This window comes from Strigops habroptila, chromosome Z (assembly GCF_004027225.2).
Source record: "Strigops habroptila isolate Jane chromosome Z, bStrHab1.2.pri, whole genome shotgun sequence".
In the NCBI taxonomy this organism is placed as follows: domain Eukaryota; kingdom Metazoa; phylum Chordata; class Aves; order Psittaciformes; family Psittacidae; genus Strigops; species Strigops habroptila.
In genome coordinates this window covers 49529667-49549332 of record NC_044302.2, presented here as the reverse complement: position 1 = coordinate 49549332, position 19666 = coordinate 49529667, and the positions used below count along the sequence as shown (strand labels likewise).

Here is a 19666-nt window from a genome sequence, read left to right as displayed (position 1 = left end):
TTTTCTTAACGAAAAGTGCTCTTTTACTAAGTATAAACAACTGCTATACAGCATAAACATTTGGGAGTAAAACACAAATAGTTCAAGAAGTTAAGACCTGTAAGCAATAATTTGTGTTAAGAATGATGATTTAAAGCATATTCTTGGGACAAATCATAGTGCTGACAGCCTCTTTCAAAATGCCCCATGCTGGTCGGTGTATCTGGCTAGACAGAACCATCAAAATAGGTGAGTGGGATGAACCAGTACATTGGCTCCTGCCGACCTGCTGCTCTCACAGGCACAACAGGGAATACAGAAGTCAGCAACACATCATCACTTAGAAAAGCATCAGAGAGGAATGTTAATGCATGGTAAATTCTATTTGTTAGGCACCTACTTTCTGATTTCCTCAGTTTCCTTAACCAGAAAAGCCTCCTTGCATTTGAGAAAATGATTCTTAGAAAAGGGAAGTGCATGAAAAATGTGATTAACTTAGGTTGAACCCCTTCTCTAACTGACCTCTTCCCATCTCTTCTGTTTTCCAGAAGCCACTCTTTGATAAGCCCACCAATTGTATGGGAATAGAGAATGGGGAACAGACTCTTGGTGCCAGAGCAAGCACTGGGCATTTTATGGTGCAGTAGAAAAGTCTCAGTGATGGATTCTGGCAAGCCAGTGGAACAAGTCCCACTGAATTCAGTGAGACTGGATGCTGATAAGCAGCAGGCTCTTCAATATATCAGCGTAAACTGAAACAGGCAAAACATTTCGCCAGCACAGTTCTGGCTTCTGGGTGAGAGCATATAAACAGCTGTGAAATTTATACATTTCAGGTGATCTGGTTGTTAAAATTTTCTTTTAGAAAATAAATTAAAATAAGATCTAAGGGAATGTGTAATAGAAGCTGCTCACCAGAAAAGAATGGTACTTTCTCTAGTGGAACAAAAGATGTATATTGTTGCTATGATACTTCATCATGGCAATTTTTTTGAGCAGTGGAAATGATTTTTCTAATCACTTAAGACTTCCAAATCCATTTAGAAATACTGCTCTCTTTTCATAGGCATGCACTGCAGTCAATATTGTGCAGTCAGTACACAAGCAAGTCAGATACAGTCACTCTCATACCAAGTTTTTCTTATGAACACTTGCCCCTGTTTGCCTATGGGAATATTATTATTGGCTTTACCATAATTTTTAAGGTGTTTAGCTTGTTTCTGTGTTGTAATACATTTGAAAGAGTGTGATCTTAACATTTCAATGTTTAATGCTGAGAACATAAGGAAAAGCATTGATTTCAGAACACCTCTAGGGAACCTCCTTAGGGTTTATCTTTTATTTAGAGAAGAATTTTTTTAAAGCCAATTCTCTGATCACTGTGTAACTTGTAATGTGTTAAATGCAATTCCAGAGTGGCCAGATTCACCACTGAAATGAATTGGTATGATTCCATGACCTGCTATTTAGCTGGCTGACACAGCATAAGAGATCAAGTTTGAGTGGGGTTTTTGGGTCTTATCATTATCTCATACATGATATGAGCGAGATCGTTAACTTTCAGCAGAGATTCCTCCCTACAGCAACAAGCCTGCACACAGAATCCTCAGCAGACATACAGAGACAGAATGAAGCTGGGAGATAGGTAGCTTGGTATTCCATCAGTAATTCCCATTGTGTGATGAAAAGGAGGGTCCTGCGAGCTACTCACCACTGCTTAGGCAGGACAGGGACAGATTCAAGAATCTGCACAAACTCTTACAAGTATGGCACTCAGCTTATTTTGCACTAGGTGACAGCTGTTGTAAGTCATATTCCAGAGTCACACTCCAGAGGTAAGTACATAAGTTCTGGTTTTGAACTATAAGTAATGACTCTTAGATTTTATAATTCCCAGCAGCCCTTTATCACAGAGTTAATAATTTTCATTAAATCCATATGTCAGCTATTTTTACTACACTATAAGAAAAATATGAATTGCCTTCAAGTTTTTTTATGTCTTTGAGGTTTTTTTGTTTTGTTTGTTTGTTTGCTTATTTTTTTTAAAAGAAGTCTTTGGATATTTAGGATCTCTCTTATTTTACTATGGCTCTGAAAGAGAAGAAAAGCAAAATGCAAAGTGGAAGATGATTTCATATTACACTGCTTTTACACAAAGTTTTCTGTTGCTGGTAGTTATTTGAACTCATTGTCTTCACAACTTTAATGTCCAACAGACACAAGAGCTCTTTCATGCAGTCTCCATAACAAATACAGAAAGATTTCAGTCTACAGCTTGTATATTACAAAAATCTTTTCACCTGTGCTTTGCAATGATTCGCTGAATGTTCCAAGTTAATTTTACTAATGTGAGCTGCATGGGGTCTGTAAGTTGTTGTTGCAAATGCAAGACTAGTGTTTCTGTACAAAATTATAAATTATATCTAACACATTTTTTGAAGGTCCAAGTACTTGAACCATTAGTTTAGATCTGTGGAAAAGAAGGCTCTGAAGATCATTCAAAACAAAGACAATCTGCATTTAGATACCGAAGTGTGAATGTAGACACCTGACTGGGAGCTCACTATTTGAAATCACCCTTCTGATGCCCTTGAGAAGGGAAAGCAAGGACTGACATTTCACTCAAGATGTGTTTGTGTTTTGGTAGATAGCTGTCCTTGATCTCAAAGCTATTTTTGCAATGCTGCTGCTAAGCAACAAAACCAGCAGGATTTAATTATATCCACGCAATTGGTAAGAATCACAGAAAAGATGTGCCATTAATGTTTCTTAGAAGAGTACAGGAATAAACTGGCCTGTACTGTGAGTTGAAGTGTGTCTCACTATGCAAATCACACACTCCTTTATCATTCCTTAAGTCAGTAAACAAAAGTAACTTCACACTTGTAGCTTTTTTATTTAAGTAAGGTCTAATTCTCCCTTGAGTATAGACAGCACAGTCTGTCATGTCTGTCTGTCTTTACCTGGAAATTGCACTCACCAAAAGTACAGGATCAGCCAAGAGCACGGCACCTGTCTCTGTACACATTTCTCAGCTGCAGTTCTCTAGTAATGTCTGTCACAGTAAAGAACACTTTTGTCAATCAGTCTGTATCAGGAAGCTCTGGGTCCACCCATCAGGAGGAGTCCATTCCCATTATGACTTCACCACAGGTCACCATGGTAGAGTCTTTCTGAGTTATCTTCTCCATGCTAAGCACAAACAGCAGCACACAAGCCAGCATCAAATCTTACACCGCAGTCAGAGAAGAAGAAGTATATTCTAATTCTGTGTATGTTTTGGGGAGAAGAATTCCCGGCCAAGATAAAAAATAAAATAAAATAAAAAAAATACAGCCACCACTTGTATTCGTTAGCCTTACTTCTGAGACTTTCATAAGCTGAGGAAAGATTTAGGGATGACAAAACAGTTTTAACCACAGCTTATAATTTTTAGAAATGTGTACTTTATTAATGGATTTTCCTGCCAGGAAACTTTCACCTTTGCTTTTTAGAAGGTTTACAGATACTCAGTGATACTGGTGTTGCGCATGGTTATGAATGAACCCCAATGTCAGCCAAGGGAGCTTGTCACTGCCTCGATTGGTGCAGTATTTTGTGAGCACAGCAAACCACTGCTAAATATTCAGTTGGTGCAGCCTGGTTTTAAGATGTTCGCTGTGCAACAGATTAGTACTCCCATGTCAGGTACCTGCTGTAATCTTAGCTCTGACCTTAAGACAGAGCTCTGAGCTAGATCTCCTCCTGATGAAGAGGAAAATGTTAGGAGCGCACCAGGGAGTTCTTACTACCCGGGAGTTAATATATTGCACTTTCACAAAAGTGTCATAACTTATTTGCCCTCTGCCCTTTAGAAGTGGTAAATAGTACGGCAAGATGCTGCCTGTGGTGAACACTGAACCCTCAACAGCTGGTTCTGCCAAAGGCGAAATCCCCCATTTCACTTGGCACATTTTTCTGTTTGGGAATCTCATCAGACAGACCTCAGTTGTGCCATCTGGAAAAACATATCTCAGCTGAAAGGAACTACACTCTCTGAGAGAAGAACCCTCTGACATCTTGCCAAGAAAATTTTAATAATACATCTTACAAAAGATATGGTCACAGAACTACAAAAAGCTAGAACTATTTTGTGATGGTTGACCAATGAGATGAAAGCCAGGCTCTTTTGATGTGTCTATGGGAAGGAAGCTTATGTCCAAAATTAATAATAAAAGTAATGACAAAAGCTACAATATAGTATTTTTACATCAAAACTTGTCTAAAATGATCAACAAAGTTGTTGCTTTCTAATCATCCACAGTGCCTACCGCTCCCATCTTTTAACAGCCATGGCAAAGAGAATGGTCAGATGTACAGTTAATTTTTTGTCTCATCCAGTTTTAGAAGACCAGTTAGTCTTTCTTTATGTGCAGATGAACTACAGGCCCTGACATGCATCCCCAGGAACTGTGGAAAAGATATTTCTTCTTACAAACAGGTCTCCCTCTCTCTCACTATTGAACTCTGCCAAGTTCACAAGAATCATCATTGCTTTGCAGATGTTTATTATCTACCCTTAGTTTTCCAAAGGCCCAGATTTTCACTTTGCAATCTTAGATGCCCATGGTGTAAATCTGGATGTTTTTTGCTATTGACATTCTCTCACAAATACCAAAAGTTGACACTGATAAAAAGCATGTTATACTATAGAGGCAACTGTGAGAAAAACACACCTCTGAATAAGGGATAAGTGGCCCACTTCTGCTTCTGCTTGAAATCTTTTTTTTAGAGCTTTTTCGAAACCCGCAAAAGAGCTATTGCTGGGTTTGTGGTTGTATCAGAAGAGCCAGAGAACTTTCTATAGTATGTTTCCAAACAATCGGGTTCCTGCTCTGTGCGCGAATCCAGCATATCCTCTGGAGCCTTTAGGAAGCTGGGTATAAGATTTTGTCCTCACGATAGCTCTTGTAGATGGTATATGGAAATTTCATGGTGAACTTGATCTCTCCCAGCTTTAACTATGGAAGCTGCTCAGAGATACGAAAAAAGAGGCTGGCCTAAATTTGCTGTGTAGTTCTTTCTCCAAAGGTAATGTGGAATTAAAATCTCAAATTCACAGAGAGCGCCCACTAAAAAGTCTGTTATTTGTTATTACCATGAAGTTAGTCAAGACTGTTTCTGAACACTTGGTTTCAATCTGCTACTATTCTTCAAGGCAAAGACTTCTGGGAAGTGAGCAGAATGTGCTGAAACATGGCCCTTGTGGCACATGTGGTAGTCTGCACTTCCACAGCTCGAGCTTTCCAGGTCATTGTGCTGCACCAATCTCCGAGATCAGGTCTTCCCCTTCATCTGCCTGATCTGTCTGGGGCTACTATTTCCCTTTCCTCTTTGAATAGCATGTTCTTAATGGCACATTCCCAGGCATGTATCCAGCAGGTTTCCAGCAGCAGGTTTACAGTGACAGCACTTTAAGATAATGAGAGATACCTAAGTCTAGCTGTCCTCCTCACTACCACAAACACTACTTGCCCTCCAAGCATCCCCTGCTGAGAACCTGAAACTCCAGCAGTCTTTTCTGCTGATGTTCCACCTGTTTGTGCTGGAGTATGCTGGGCCGCAGAGTCCCAGAGCACATTCATTTTAAACTCAGCATCAGCAGGAATTTGGCAGAAAGATTTGCTAGGGTCATAGTATGCAGTGGTCACATCTTCAAGGAGTACCTGAGGGACTTTGGTAGACAGAGCATTTCAAATGTGGGGTATGAAGCCAGGCAAGTGCTTGAGATTATATATGCTACAGATTCTTAAAACCTGAACTTCTCCTGTTTGGGATCTTGTCCACCCTGTAACCAACATAGAAACTTTCCTTTTGTCACTTCCACTTCCTTCTGCTTATTACTGTGTGCCTGTGCTACACAAGATTTGGCACCCTTTTGCAATTAGATTTTGACATTTGGTTGCACATAATTATAAAGTTGGAAGCTTTCAGAACTGGCAAAAAACCTCTGTGCCTTGTCTTTGACTTCATTTTGAAGTCACGTACTACAATTCGGAGTGCTGAGAAAATGCGTCTTTAAAATACTCTGGTCATATGCAGAACTTTTCACACTAAGCATAAACATGTTTTATATTCTCATTACTTCTCAACACATAGCATGTGGCCTGTTAATTCATTAAGGCCTATTAGTTGCAAAGCTGTAGAAACAAATTTCAATTTAGGAAGGCATATTCAGATTACAGACATTATTGGTCCTCTTAAAAGTTGGATACTGGGGTAGAAGGGTCTGTTGTCAACCCCACTATAGCTGAATTTAGCCATAAACTTCAGTTTAACAAGTATGATTTAAGTACACAGAAACTTCACAAGTAACATTAACTAAAATACTCAGTTTTTATAGTCTTGAATTAAAAAAAAAAAAAAAAAGGTTACACAAAATCTTTCTGGTTCTCTGATTCTTCTTTTCCACAAGGATTTTTGACAGGTAAAAAATTTAAAAAGAAGACAAAAAAACCCCGAACACCCCACATGGAAATACATTTGTTTGCCACAGAGTTCTGCGTCGTAGGTGCCAGTTGTCTGTATTATTCTTCTGATAGGATGCCTCCTTTTAATTGTTCCTAGCTAAGAGGAAAAAGGGAGAGAGCAGCTGCCATTTCAGATAGTTCTTATGGCCTAAGAGACTCTGCAGGGTTATAAAGGCCATTTTGCACCACTCTTCTGTCAACTTTAAAACGAAAAATCTTGGCTTTTTGCACAGATATTAAGAAGAGTCTTTTCTCATGAAAAATAGGCATCTGCAGGTTTTGGATGTACTTTTGACATTTGTTATCAGAGTTGTAAGGAAGCATTTTTTCTTAATAAAATAAAACTGACAATGCTAATCAATTGAAAATAAATTCTTAACTCCAGATGTCTTTGTTAGAGCTCATAAAAACTAGTAAAAAGATATTTCTAACTAAAATGAAATTTAGAATAATTTTGGTAAATCTATTTTTAGGGTTTCTGCAAGGGCATGAATCTTTTCAACTACCAGGCATGTGATAAAAAGCATATGTGAGACCCCCATCCTCTCCATTAAAGACCTCTCCTACGTGTGATGTACTGGGAGCTGCACATGCATCTTGTCAGCAACAAGGTGAAACATAAATGAAATTCATGTTAGCCAAAATGCATTTATAAGTATAAATGCATAGAAATATATTAAAGTTTTAGTACAGTATTCAGTTTTGGACATTAGGACAGATAGAAAACAAAAGGATGAGAGTTGTGTTAAAGTTGCTTTCAGAACTTGCTGAATGGGCACAGAGTTAAGGTTACATCAGTGTGTACTATAACTCTGTACTTCATAGATTGCAGAAATCTGTACCTGAAATATCCTCAATCCTACTTTTTTTTGTTCCCGAGAAGTTTCACGTTATAACATTTTTTCCCCACGTTTTCTTCAATGAAAAAAAGACATTTTCATGCCTTTTTTTTTGACACGAAATTTCTGAGAAAATAGAAGTGTTATTTGTTGGCTTTTTGAAAGATACTGTTATTGCAAAAATAGCTAAATATACAGTTGTAACCTTGAAGGATGCAGACAGTCAAAGCCTGTTGGTATTCCAAAGTATAACTTCCTCTTATTAAATATGTTCTAACATTGAATGTAAATAATGGCTGTGCCCTGAAAATTTTGGAATGTAATGTCATGTGTCTAAAAACCAAGAATGTAATAAATAAAATCTTAAAAACTTATTTTTATTAGAACTCAGTGGACATCTCACTGTACTATGTTGTGTACATGTCCACTTTTTGGATATTGTATAGCCAAACAAATTATTTCTACCAAAATAATTGTCTATATAAGGAAATAGGTACTCCAAAAGCCACACTGCCCTATTTCCTGTCCTTGGTCTGAAATTTAGAACCCACTTTCTGTAATAAATTGATTAAAAAACCCAGGAAGATATAACGCTATGAGAAAAGCATGCATCCTGAAAATGCTAATCTTTTAAAGTTCTCTTTTCTGCAATAATAGCTCTTTTTAGAGTTTAACATCTGAATGACTGCATGGTTTTTTCCTACTATTCTGTCCTTTTTTGCATTTTAATTGCATTTGCATTTATTTTCATTCACACGGTTGTCTTGCCAATTTTTTTCCTTTAGGCGGACAAGTCTATCTGATCTGTATCAAAGCTATGTTTTACTTGGGAAGGTCTTTACCCATTTATTGCATTAAATGAAAAGCTACAGGGGCAAGGTGCCGACAGTCTTCATAACAACTCAGAGGTTTTTTTTTGCAGAGGAAATTGACTATGTGTTGAAGCAGTAGGAAACTTTTTCTTCCAAAATCACAACTGTGATTGATTTTCCCAATATTAAAACTGTGTCATGATGGATGATCACTAGTACTTTGATTCCTAATCATGATCATGATTATCACCATAAAGATACTTTTTTAATGATGCTGGGTCAGCTAACAATCCTGACATTGTGCCTTCTCATATGAAAGGTGTTTTTTTAAGTGTTTGAGTCTAGTAGTTTCCTTTATATGCTAGAAACTAACAAGCAATGATAAAATATACCAGTGATATATTAGGGAAATTTAATTCTCTGTTATTGGAGGTTTAAGATCATTTGTTGAAAGCACTTGATGCACATCTGTTCTTGCTACAGTACTGGGACAGAAGAAAGATTGTGTGAATTATTTGTATGATTCAACAAACTTGATAAGGAGGTGCAGTTAGGGATCTGAAGACCATCTTAAATGGTGACAGAAAGCAGTTGTGATGGAATCTAGCTTTAACAGCTGTTGAGTCAAATATAAACCCAAAAGAAACTTCTACTCTTGTCTGCCCAAAACCCATATAAGTAGGCCCTTGGTAGCCTCCAGTTCATTCAACAAGAAAGCAAGCAGGACAGCTCTCTGAGCACATAATTTAAAATTTGGAGTTTCGAATGTTTTGTGTTCTTTCTCCCTTAGTCTGCACATCATCAAGAATAAAAAAGACTAAGGAACCTTTATTTTGTTTATAATTCCAAACTGGATATCTAATTCTGGGAAGAGGAAGTCTTCCAGCCAAAGGACCACTGCACAGCCCAACCTCTTAAATCAAATGTAAGTTTACTGAGTGCTTTACAGAGTTTCCAATTTTTCTTCAAAATTCTGTGAGAGGAGACTCACAAAAAGAAAGGGATTTCAACCAGTTTCAACTCTGTTTATTTCTGTGGGGATTTCACAGTGTTTGACACTCACATTGTCTAAAACTACCATATTTGTCCTGTTCTTCATTAACATTATTCTGATTTATACCATCCTCTTATTCTGGGCACATGGTAGTTTAGAATAAGAAAATCGTTTTAGATTATGATCCTCTGCTTCTTTATTTTAGTCACTACTAAAAAGTTAATGTTGAATAAAGAACTATGTAGCTTTACTGTAGTAAATACTTGATATTCACTGTTGGAAGTTATATACCTGTACTTCTCAAGTTGGCAGATAAAATAGAAAGCTTTCAAGGGTGATGAAAATGTTCTAACAAAAACTGAAAACATAGGTTCAGGTATATCTAGGTATTTGAGTCAAGATAGTTAAGAGGCCTCAAAAAAACTGGTAACCCATGAGTCAGGTTAAAATTACGTTTGATGATAACTACAGTTCCTTATGTTCAATGAAAAAATCAGGGCAGTTTCTCATCTTCCTACACTGAATGCCTCAATTAAAGAAATCTACCATGCCTTCTGGGAAATAAGATACTCTTGAGTAAGAGAAAGTGCACAAAGACCTTTACTATCATGTTGCCATGTTATCAGGGACTGGTACTGGCTTACCATGTAGAGACCATCATTCTTTACGTAACTTTGGTTTAAGTGCCTGGATTTTGTAAAGGATATTGTGGATTAGTTTCTTGTTGCCATTTACCTTTTGTAATCAATTTCGTATTTTTTTCTCCTTTCAGAATCATGTAATACCTTGACAGATACTCTGTGACACTAACTAATGATGCCATGAAGAGCTGTGAATCAGTATATACAGATGATGCATCAGTCTTTCAAAGTGTACTGTAGTTCTCAGAAAAATCTTACATGCTTCTCACTTTAATCTACAGTGCTCTGTATGTATAGTAACCATTTTTCTGTGCCATTTTACACTATTTTGTGATAAAATGTTATTACTTTCCAGAACGCCAAATGACAACTGAATGTCAGAAGGACCTGCCTCATTTTGTCATTTGAAAAAGTAAGCAACAAGAAGTTTCAGCCTAGTGTGAGGATTTTTAAACAACATACCACTAGAAGAATTTGTGTTTTAGGACATTTCTATAAAAGGCAACTTAGCCTTGGCAATCTAACTTTGTAAGGTAGTAATCGAACACAACTCCAAGCAATGTGATAAATCCATTGGTGTGATGTTCCTATCTTTCTGCTACAGAGGTAACATTCATTACACTGAAGTCTACTTAAAGGGAGCCATCTCCACCTAATGAAGAGCAATAGTGGAAAAGCAACTTACCCTGAAGTGATATTTCTTCAGTCTCTAGGACTACTAGCTTCCCCATCACTTTTTAGATGGAAATAGTTTCCATTGAGTAATAGCAACCTGATCTGCTTCTTTCTTTCCAACCAGTCATGATGGGAAGAATCCCATCACACGTATATGGGAAATGTTAATTTTGGTACACTAACACTGGGAGACTGGGAAGTAGAAAGTTAGCCACAGAAGATAATACTTTGTCACCTTTCTTTAGTGAACATTCAGAGAAGTGCTGTGTTAGCCCGAAGATGAAAGTTGCCTACATCGGTCCACGTCTTTTTGTAGCTCTGCTGTGATCAGTAGGCAAAATAAAATCATACCAACAGAGGAGTCATTCCCACCAACAGTAGTGAGTGGAAAGAAGCTGCTATTTAAAATAGTGCTGGTTTGCCCTTATCTTCCAGAGAAGTAGCATAATTAGAATCTTCTTTATTAATATATAGACATTATATTAGAGTATTATGGGCAGAAAATTGCTAATAAACGTTGCTACATTAAAATTTAGCAAAATAAAATCAACCTTTTACACACTCCTTTTAACAAGCCCTACTGACCAAGTCAGAAAGAGGACTGTACTAGTAGAATTTTCAAAAAATACTACTTCAGTGGTGTTGACTAAATATGAAATCTGAGCCCAATGAAGTCAGTGGCAAATTTCCTACAGATTATGCAGAGCCAATATTTTTGCCCTAATTATGCAGAGTTAGCCAGTATTAGGTTGGCAACCATGTCCCAAGAGATCAGAGATATTTCAAATCAAGTAGAGTTTCTAGATGACGGCAACAGTTAAGCATCAGGAGAGCTGAAAAGGCACTGATGATAAATATGACTGTCATCATGGAAAATGATTTTTTTTACATCTTCACAGCCAGCATTTCCTAATTAAAAAAAAAAAAAATAAAAAAATACACTCTGTTAACATATTTACTGACAAAACATTCCAGTCACTGTACTAGTAAGAGCTAACATGACAATAGTTTATTTTCATGAATACAATATACAGCATCATACGATTGTGGAGATATGTCTATCAAATCCAAGAAGAGAATGTCACAGCCACGTTAAACAAAAATGATAAATCACAAATATACTGAAAACAACAAAACACTGTAAAGCTTATAGTCATCAATGATAATTTAAATTATTAACAATATCTAAAAGTTCACAAATTCATAGTAGTACATTGATACTAGTGTTAACTTGTAATAACTATATTGTAGATTTGAATTGTCTATCACTTGTCACAGATCATGACATAATTACACGTAGCACTAGTCTATGAAATAAGTAACAGAGATCAATATGTTTACTATTCAGTAACTACAATCACTAACATCAGGAATAATTGCCTCCTGAAATTATTTTCATCCCCTTCTATGTATGTTAGCACATATAAGTACACTTCTCTATTTGAGTTATATTTTCTAGCAAAATTACTGGCATATCAACTTCTAAGTGATCATGCTCATCTGAAATCTTTATGCAAAATCCTTTGAAACAGCCTCTATAAAATTTGGAGCAGACATGAGTATTGTAAATGTGCAAGTGATGGCAAAAAGGGTAAATGCAACCAGGCATAATCTGTCTATGACAGCAGCTGCAAACTTCCACTCACTGCAGATCTCTTCACCCTCACCTTGTTTCCTGAAGCGCATTGCTATGAACTGAACTTCCTCCAGAATCTTCACAATCACTGGAATAGTACCTGTTAAAGCTTTCTTTTGAACAAGGTCAATATCTTCCGGTAAGGAACAAGTAATCTTCCCACTGTTGCTACCCAGATCATTCTTTTGGGGGCAGCGTGGATTATCCATCGCATGGTAGCTATAGATCGTGTTGCCATTGCTGGACTGGTGGCCAGGTAGGACATTCATCTCCATGCTGCTTATGCTCAGATGGTGCTTGGGACAGCTATATTTGCAAGAGAGGGGCTTTATACTTTCCCCGGGTTTTTTCATTCGTAAAAACCAAGCACACCAATTCAGCAGGATGACACGGACCTGAAAGAGAGTGATCATAATAGAAATAAAGGCAACTTTCCTGCATTTTTATATTTTTTGAAAAAGTTTTGTGACTATTATAGTTAGCCTGTATGGTCCTTTAGAAAGACTGACAGATTTCTGTGTTCTTCAGCTACCTGCTTTGAAATGGTTTTTTTTGCGGAAGGGATCTGGCTTCTTCCCAAGGATGACCTTTTCTTAGATATGTCTTAAACATAGAGGTGTTGAATGCCCACTTAGCTTATGAAGCAAAAGAAATGTAAAATCTTACTTTACAAAATGATTCTTGAAGTCCTATCTTTAGCAAACAATCCCAGATCTCAGTACAAAATTGGCTGCATGTTTTCCAACCATTCCTCAGATAGTATGAAAAAAGATACACCTAAATATTTGTGGGTTCAATGATTAGATTCTGCTGAACCACCCTCCCCACCCCCTCCACGCAACAGACTAACAGCTTGTTTTAGCACATTTCTCCCCTCCCCCCCAATCTCTATTGTTTAACTCTAAATAAACAACCTTGGTTGTTGTTCCTTGTTGTTGTGTTTTGGTTTTGTTTTGCTTGGGATTTTTTTTCTTAATTTGAAAGTCATTTTAACACTCCTTTGAAGAGTTCAGCCACATAATACAGCAAACCCTTTTTCAAAAGCGTAATAGTAAATCAACTAAATTAGGCAGTTCAGAATCTGAATCCTGCTATTAACTGCTGTCATTTCCCTGTGCTCTGGTGTACAAGTGCTCTGGCGCATCACAAAAGCTCTCTAACCTGCACATGGCAGATTGTGCCCCATATGTTTCTTGTCAAGGTCATCAAATGACCTAACACCAGAGAGTATGTCCAGCATTTTTTCCCAGTGAATTGATCTTCAGATGTCTTGTCTGAAATATGAGCTTGCTATGCCTTCTATTGTTAGCACTGTTTTCTGAGAAAGGCAGTAAAAAGACTGTGAAATCAGAAACACAGTAATTTAGTTAGGACAGCTAACTAAATCCATAAAATCTTGTAATTATAAAGTCCCTTGGGTATTATGTATACAAAAGGACATTTGCAGTGTGCTTGTGAGAGTTCCTCTGGGAAGATAGGTGGACTCTTTAATGAGTTTGTTATTCTGGTTACAAGTCAAATAATCTGATGTCCAGGAGTGAAGAGACATGACCCAGTCTTGGCTCGGGACTCTCTTTGTGATCCTGCTCCAGTCACTTTGGCCATGTTTGACTCAGGACCACACTTTGCCTCCAAGATTGTTTTAGTTGCAGGATGAGTTGTCTCCTGTGTTTACACAGAACAGATGCAGGGATGGGAAAATTATAGCTAACACTTTGAGTTGCTGCTGTAATGACAAGCATAATTTCAGAAAGGAGGAGGCATTACATACCACAGGTGGGAAAAGTAAAGCAAAAGCCCAAAACAATGATCAGTGTAAGATGGTTATACAGTTTCTGAATTCTGCATTGTGAGCTCTTCTGAATCACAGGTCCGTGCCGTTTTCTGTAAGCCTTTCTGCTTCTCTCCCACTAATGGATCTTTTATACTTCATCTTGAAAGATTATTTCCCTGTGATTCATAGTGTGGTCTCATTGTGGTCTTCAAATATTTTATTATTTCCTCCATGGTCAACACAGACAAGTAGAGAACTATAATGTAGCAGCATAAAAAATTTATCCTGCATTTAATTGAACTTACTTAATTACAAAGTCCTCTGAACTGCTTATGGACATAAAATGGAGCATCATGGAACAAAATAAAGGTCTTAATTGCTAGCAATATCTCAACAGTATCCATGGCAAAGGGGAGAGAGAAATTAGTTATCCAGTACCGTGACATTCCAAAATACTAAGCCAGACAAACTTTGTTATTAGAAAATGTTAATATGTCTGCCTTAGCTCTAGAATTTGCCTAAACTTCCAAAAACCCTATTTCCTTGAAAACAGACACTCAGACATCAATCTGTTCTTATCATACCAGTTAATTGAGAAGATAGATGCAGCATAAGAGTTGTTGGAAAACAGTCCAGGCATGATGGTATGGAGCTGTAACCCACACCTGAGTTTGCCTGCTCCCAATCTGCTTCTTAGATGGCCCTTCTTTAATGCTCTTTTCCATGCTAGCTAAGCTGACATTGTCAAAACTGCCAAGTAGCCAGCAGCTCTCACTTCTCAACCAAGTAGCCAACAAATGCCCTGACTGCACACCTTGGATTTAATGTCCCTCCTGGAAAACACTGGATTTAGTAAGTCATCAAAGATTAATAGAAAGGAAAGCACATTTCTCAGCAGTGGAGTAAGGGAAGAAGTGGGCATCTACAGAGAGGCTAGATATTAATATGCACATCTCCTCCTTCTTCTGGTTCAAAGGCGAAGCACAGAACCCTTGAGACACAGGCAGGGAAAAAAAGCTGCTCAACTGTAAATAGTTTAGAAAATGGGTGTTTAGGCAAAGCAGTCAAATTTTTGAGATGTGAAGCTGCTCCCACACAAGACCAATGCCTTCCCCTACAACCTCCTCCAGTAGCTAATTCCATTTAAGCAGGAGGTGAAAACAATCCTGTAACAATATCCAATGAACCAGGGTTAGAGCTTTGCAATAAACTGATGTCTGGTTCTGCCTCACTTTGGTGGGGTCAGCCTCTTCCCTACATGCTTGGCACTCATCCTTTTTTCTTGAGATCTCACAGCCCTGTCAGCCTGCCTGATCAACAGCATTCACCGCCTGTCATCTGTGCTTCCCAGTAATGGCTTCCACAGTTTTGCTTCCCAATGGCATTTTGGTTTTAATATATGCCAGCTCAGCTGTTAGGCAATTGAACAAGGCTCCTCAAAAGTGAGAATCTGTTGCATGCTGAGTTTCCAACCAAGAGAGCAAGAGACTGGTAGAGAGCAAGAGCTGACTTGCAGGACCTGTGAGCAGATTTAACGTGAGCCATTGTGTCTAGACTCCTCAAAAAGGAGACAAAACAATAAAATTGTCCATGGGGGCTGTTGTGCTGCCACATATCCTGTCCATGTAGTCATCTGAAGCACGTTTACAGAGATTTATGCCCTCAGGTCTTGCTTACACACAGGTTCATCCAGAACTCACATGTGCCTCTGTTTTTAAAGTAATATGATTTTAAACAATACAGCACTTTTAAAAATTGCTAGTATGGTTAATTGCTATTGGACTTTTTTTTTTTTTTTAATTTGCATTGATGCTGCAATTTGTTTTTAGAGAGGCTAAATTAGAAAGCTGTTCTGTGCTCAGGATGACATTGGTAACCATGTGACATTCAACATCATGTCAGGATAACTGTCTAGCATGACAAATGTGGTGAGTGAGATACCAGAGGATGTTGTACAACCAGACTTCTGTGAAACCAAGGTGGGTAGATAGTTGACTGTGACCATTTGTATCTCTGTTTTCATTCCTTTGCATTTTGTAAGCACAAAGTATACCTTGCTTATTCTAAAATCTATTCTTAGGAAAAGGAACGAGAAAAAAAAAGCATCACATTCTTTTAACTTGAAAACGTAAAGGTAACCCATTCTTCCTAAGGGCCAGCTGTCATTGGTACCAGACCTCAATGGGCTAACCTAGTCTGCTGCTGTAGAGAAAAGAGGGTCCACATGTTAATGCACTGAGAACTGACCAGATGATAGCAGACAAAATAGTTTTTCCACACAGAGAAATGGATATGGTTCAGCAAAAGGCAGATTTCTAAGCCAGGGAAGTCTAGAGGTCTCCTCAGTACAGTCGGACTAACCCTGCAGTGTTGCCTCTCTGTTTCTGCTGGTGGTACAGTAACTGAGCTCCAAGATGTGAGAAGCACAACTGAGTTCAGTATTCAACACCCTTACCACTCTGTGGTATTGCGGTTTCTGATCTACCAGCAACTCAGAGAGACAGCTCATAACTGAAACAGTTGCAGACAGAAGTCAGTTGGCTTCATCTCCTATCTTTCTTTCAGGAGATTACAGCTCTGTCATAAACTAGTGAGAAACTCTGTAAAGACACAAAGTAGGCAATTGGACCAGCAGAGACTAGTATGTGTTTGTTTAGTACTTTGAAATGTCACATTCTATTAGTACTGGTGTCAGCTGGATAAGAAATCAACTTTGTCCACAGGATTAACGCTTGTAAAGGTGCTTGTAAAGATTACTCTGCCATGGCTCAACCACCCCATTGTAAATTTAAATAAAACCTAAATAACAGATACTGGTTTTAATGCAAAACCAGACTTAGTATGTTTGTTCTTTTCCTCCAGTAGCAAACTTAAGTGTCAAACATATTGTCCGTAGCCGTCTGTTCAGATCAGTGGAGAACAATTGTCCCTCATCTATAACTAGTTTATTTTAGCTTTTAGATTATTTTTTGCTTTCAGTAGGCTGTTGAATATTTACCACCAAAGCTGCTTACCCATTTGGGCATCTTTCCTGCTTGTGGGTCATGATGGTGAAACTGCAGAACCAGCACTGTTATCACCACAGACAGTCCAACAATGACCATGATGCTAGCAAAATACTGAGCTGCAAGTAAAAGAAGACTTGGTTAGGAAGGGAGAACACAAACAAAAGGCAAATAATATTCATTGGTATTGCCTTGAGATCTACATTTGAGAGGCACTGCATAACATCCAAACATCCTCTTCTCTGGTGTTCCACATTGGAGCATTTGAGGCCTTTGAGGTTTTCAGCGTATCTGCTCACATACCTCCTCTCCAGCAAGGGAAGAGCTAGAACCAGTGAAGAGCATAAAACTGTTTGGCTTTGTTCCTAGAGAGGAATGTAAAGCCCCCTGCAAAAGACCAACTCCCTGCCTGCTGTCAGGACAGCAAGAAGCTGAGCTGACCAGACCAACTGAGCGCCAGCATCCCCAGTGCTAGTCCACCCCATGATACCAGCAGAGGTGCTCTATGGTATCCTCCCAGTGTCTCTGGAACCCTTCAGAAAGTGTCACCAGACCCCACTCCCTCCCTCATCCCACCACTGCTCACAAGGGGTTAGGCATATTTCTTAGCACCCTCCTCAGCCCCTTAAGACCACTTCTTTTTGTTACTGTGAAAGCACCCTACACCCTTGCTGAGTGCTAAATTTAAGCCTGCCATACAGGAAAGAAATCAGCATCTTGAAAGCAAGCACTGAGCCTTGAAGCTGTATCTCCTATGTGGCAGTACAGCTTCCTCATGCCAGGACTGAGGCTGATGCACTGGAGTGTAAAGCAGAATGACCCACAGGGCTAATGACATTTGAAGGTGGCTGTGGCAAAATATCAGAGAGCATTACCACTGGCTGATGCGATAGGGCAATGTGGGACAGCATGTGACACTGCCCCAGACTGCAATGTCCTCCCTCCCCCAGTCCTCCCTCCTGCAGCTTGCAGGAAAAGCCAGAAATTCAATACAAGCTCCAAGACAAGTTTTGTTCCAGCTCTGTTTCTTGATATGGATTCTCACTGCCTCAGCAGCAAAAAACTTGTTCATAATAATGAGGTTCTCAGCCTTCCTGAAAACAATGCTGCAATTGCTTCAAGAGGTGGGCATGGCTTTCCATGGCAAAATGAATTATGCAGCTGGATTAGAAGAATAGTCCTGAAGGTGAGGTGAATTGAAGGGTGTCTGTTGCACTTACTCATGAAAGAACAGTCAGGCAGAAGTAGAGCAAAACAGGAACTCAAGTTTCAGGGAAGCTGGCTGATCTGATTCCCATATGCCCCTTATAACAGAAACACAACAGTGTTGCTACTGCTAGTTTAATTACTGCCATAAGTCACTAAATTAGTTCCATAATTTCTACACATTTTGATGGCGCTAGAATTCAAAGGCCTGAAGTGGTCCATTTAAAATGGCATTGGCTAGGATTTTTCACAGATCCCTGGAAAATTAGTCACCTGATTTAACTTGGAAACAACTTGGTACTATCTGACTCAAGATCCCAGCCAACGATTACCAGAGGAATTCACACTCTCACTTTTTTGCACCGTAAACCCAGGAACAGAGGGCAGGAACTATGGAGACTTGCTAGTAAACAGGAAAAAGAATTTTCTCAGGAACAGACTGGAACTGTAGAGGACCTGTGGTCTCATAATGAAAGATGTTTTATTGCTTACCTGGTGACAGGCAAGGAAGATAGCTGGGTGTCCATCATCTGCATTTGGGGGTGGGGGCACCTCTGTTCAAGGTACAGTGAAGTTTTCAATTGGAAAGTAAGGATGGAGGAAATAGAATGTGGTACTTCAGCTGTATTACCAATATCAGGCAATCAAATGTCACAAGATATCTGTGAAATGAGCAGGTACCTATGCTGCTACCTATGCAGCCCAGGTAGCTGCAGGTGCTGTATTAATTTCAGGGGGAAATGAATTTCACATTCATTTTCATCTCAAAGCCCTGGAGCAGCCCAGACCTACTCTAGGGCTGGATCTCATCAGCCCTGAAGAACCAGCAGTGAAAGGGGAGGAATGAAGTAGCAATGGCTGGCACACCTGCCACATCAGCCTTTCACATCTCTAACTGGGGATATGATGAAGGCTGCTGCCTCCTTTCATGTGGCCAGAAAAGGCAGAGCTAATTGCTACTAAAAGTAATTGCTAGATCTTCCACCCATGGGTGTCTTTGATTGAAAGCATGACTCTGTGCTTACAATCCAGCCCCTGCATTGGGGAAAAGCCACAGCCAGGGATGGCCAAGACCTAACTGGACCTGGGTTCAGTGACGATTCACTTGTAATTGAGTGGGTACATCCTTGAGGCAAAATGGTCTTGTCTCTGAAACAGTATCCATACTCAGCACTTTCTGATCTTTCCCTCCAGGGTTTAATCCTCCATCCTCTCTTTCCAGGCAGCAGAAAAACATGGTCCTACTGCAGCAGTCAGGAGAACTGGTAGGGAAGACTCCTGTGCCACCTCTCATGCACCTCCCTAAAAGCATAGCTTAATCCTCCTCCAGTCTGCTGGCTTGGCGTCTCTGTTCCTGACCATCTTTAACCCTCACATCAGCCAGAGCAAGCCCATCACTTGGTGAGAGCTACAAGGGCTGCTGTCCCTTTTCACCTTTAGCACCACCTCTGGAATGACCATAACTCAACCTTCTCCAGTGAGCCTGTGAGCAGAGGAGCCTACGTGCTGAAAGGATCAAGCTACAATGTGCATAGATAACATGTTCCTCAAAGCCACGGGACTGCAGTCTTCACTCATCTTACCTTAGCCCCACAC

At 39.1% G+C, this 19666-nt stretch overlaps 1 protein-coding gene across 2 annotated transcripts in view; it reads right to left on the bottom strand.

Moving 5' to 3' along the window:
- Positions 1–11473: 11473 nt before the first annotated feature.
- LOC115601205 (neuronal acetylcholine receptor subunit alpha-7-like) overlaps positions 11474–19666 on the bottom strand; it is a 55801-nt gene continuing 47608 nt past the window's right edge. The window contains exons 9-10 of one of the 2 annotated variants that reach the window (XM_030470882.1): positions 16874–16983; positions 11474–12480 (exon numbers count right to left, since the gene is read on the bottom strand). In XM_030470882.1, coding sequence (XP_030326742.1) covers positions 11959–12480; positions 16874–16983 — 632 coding nt within the window. In that variant the 3' untranslated portion in view covers positions 11474–11958. The remainder of the gene's footprint in view (positions 12481–16873; positions 16984–19666) is intronic. The other variant, XM_030470883.1, reaches the window with a different exon arrangement.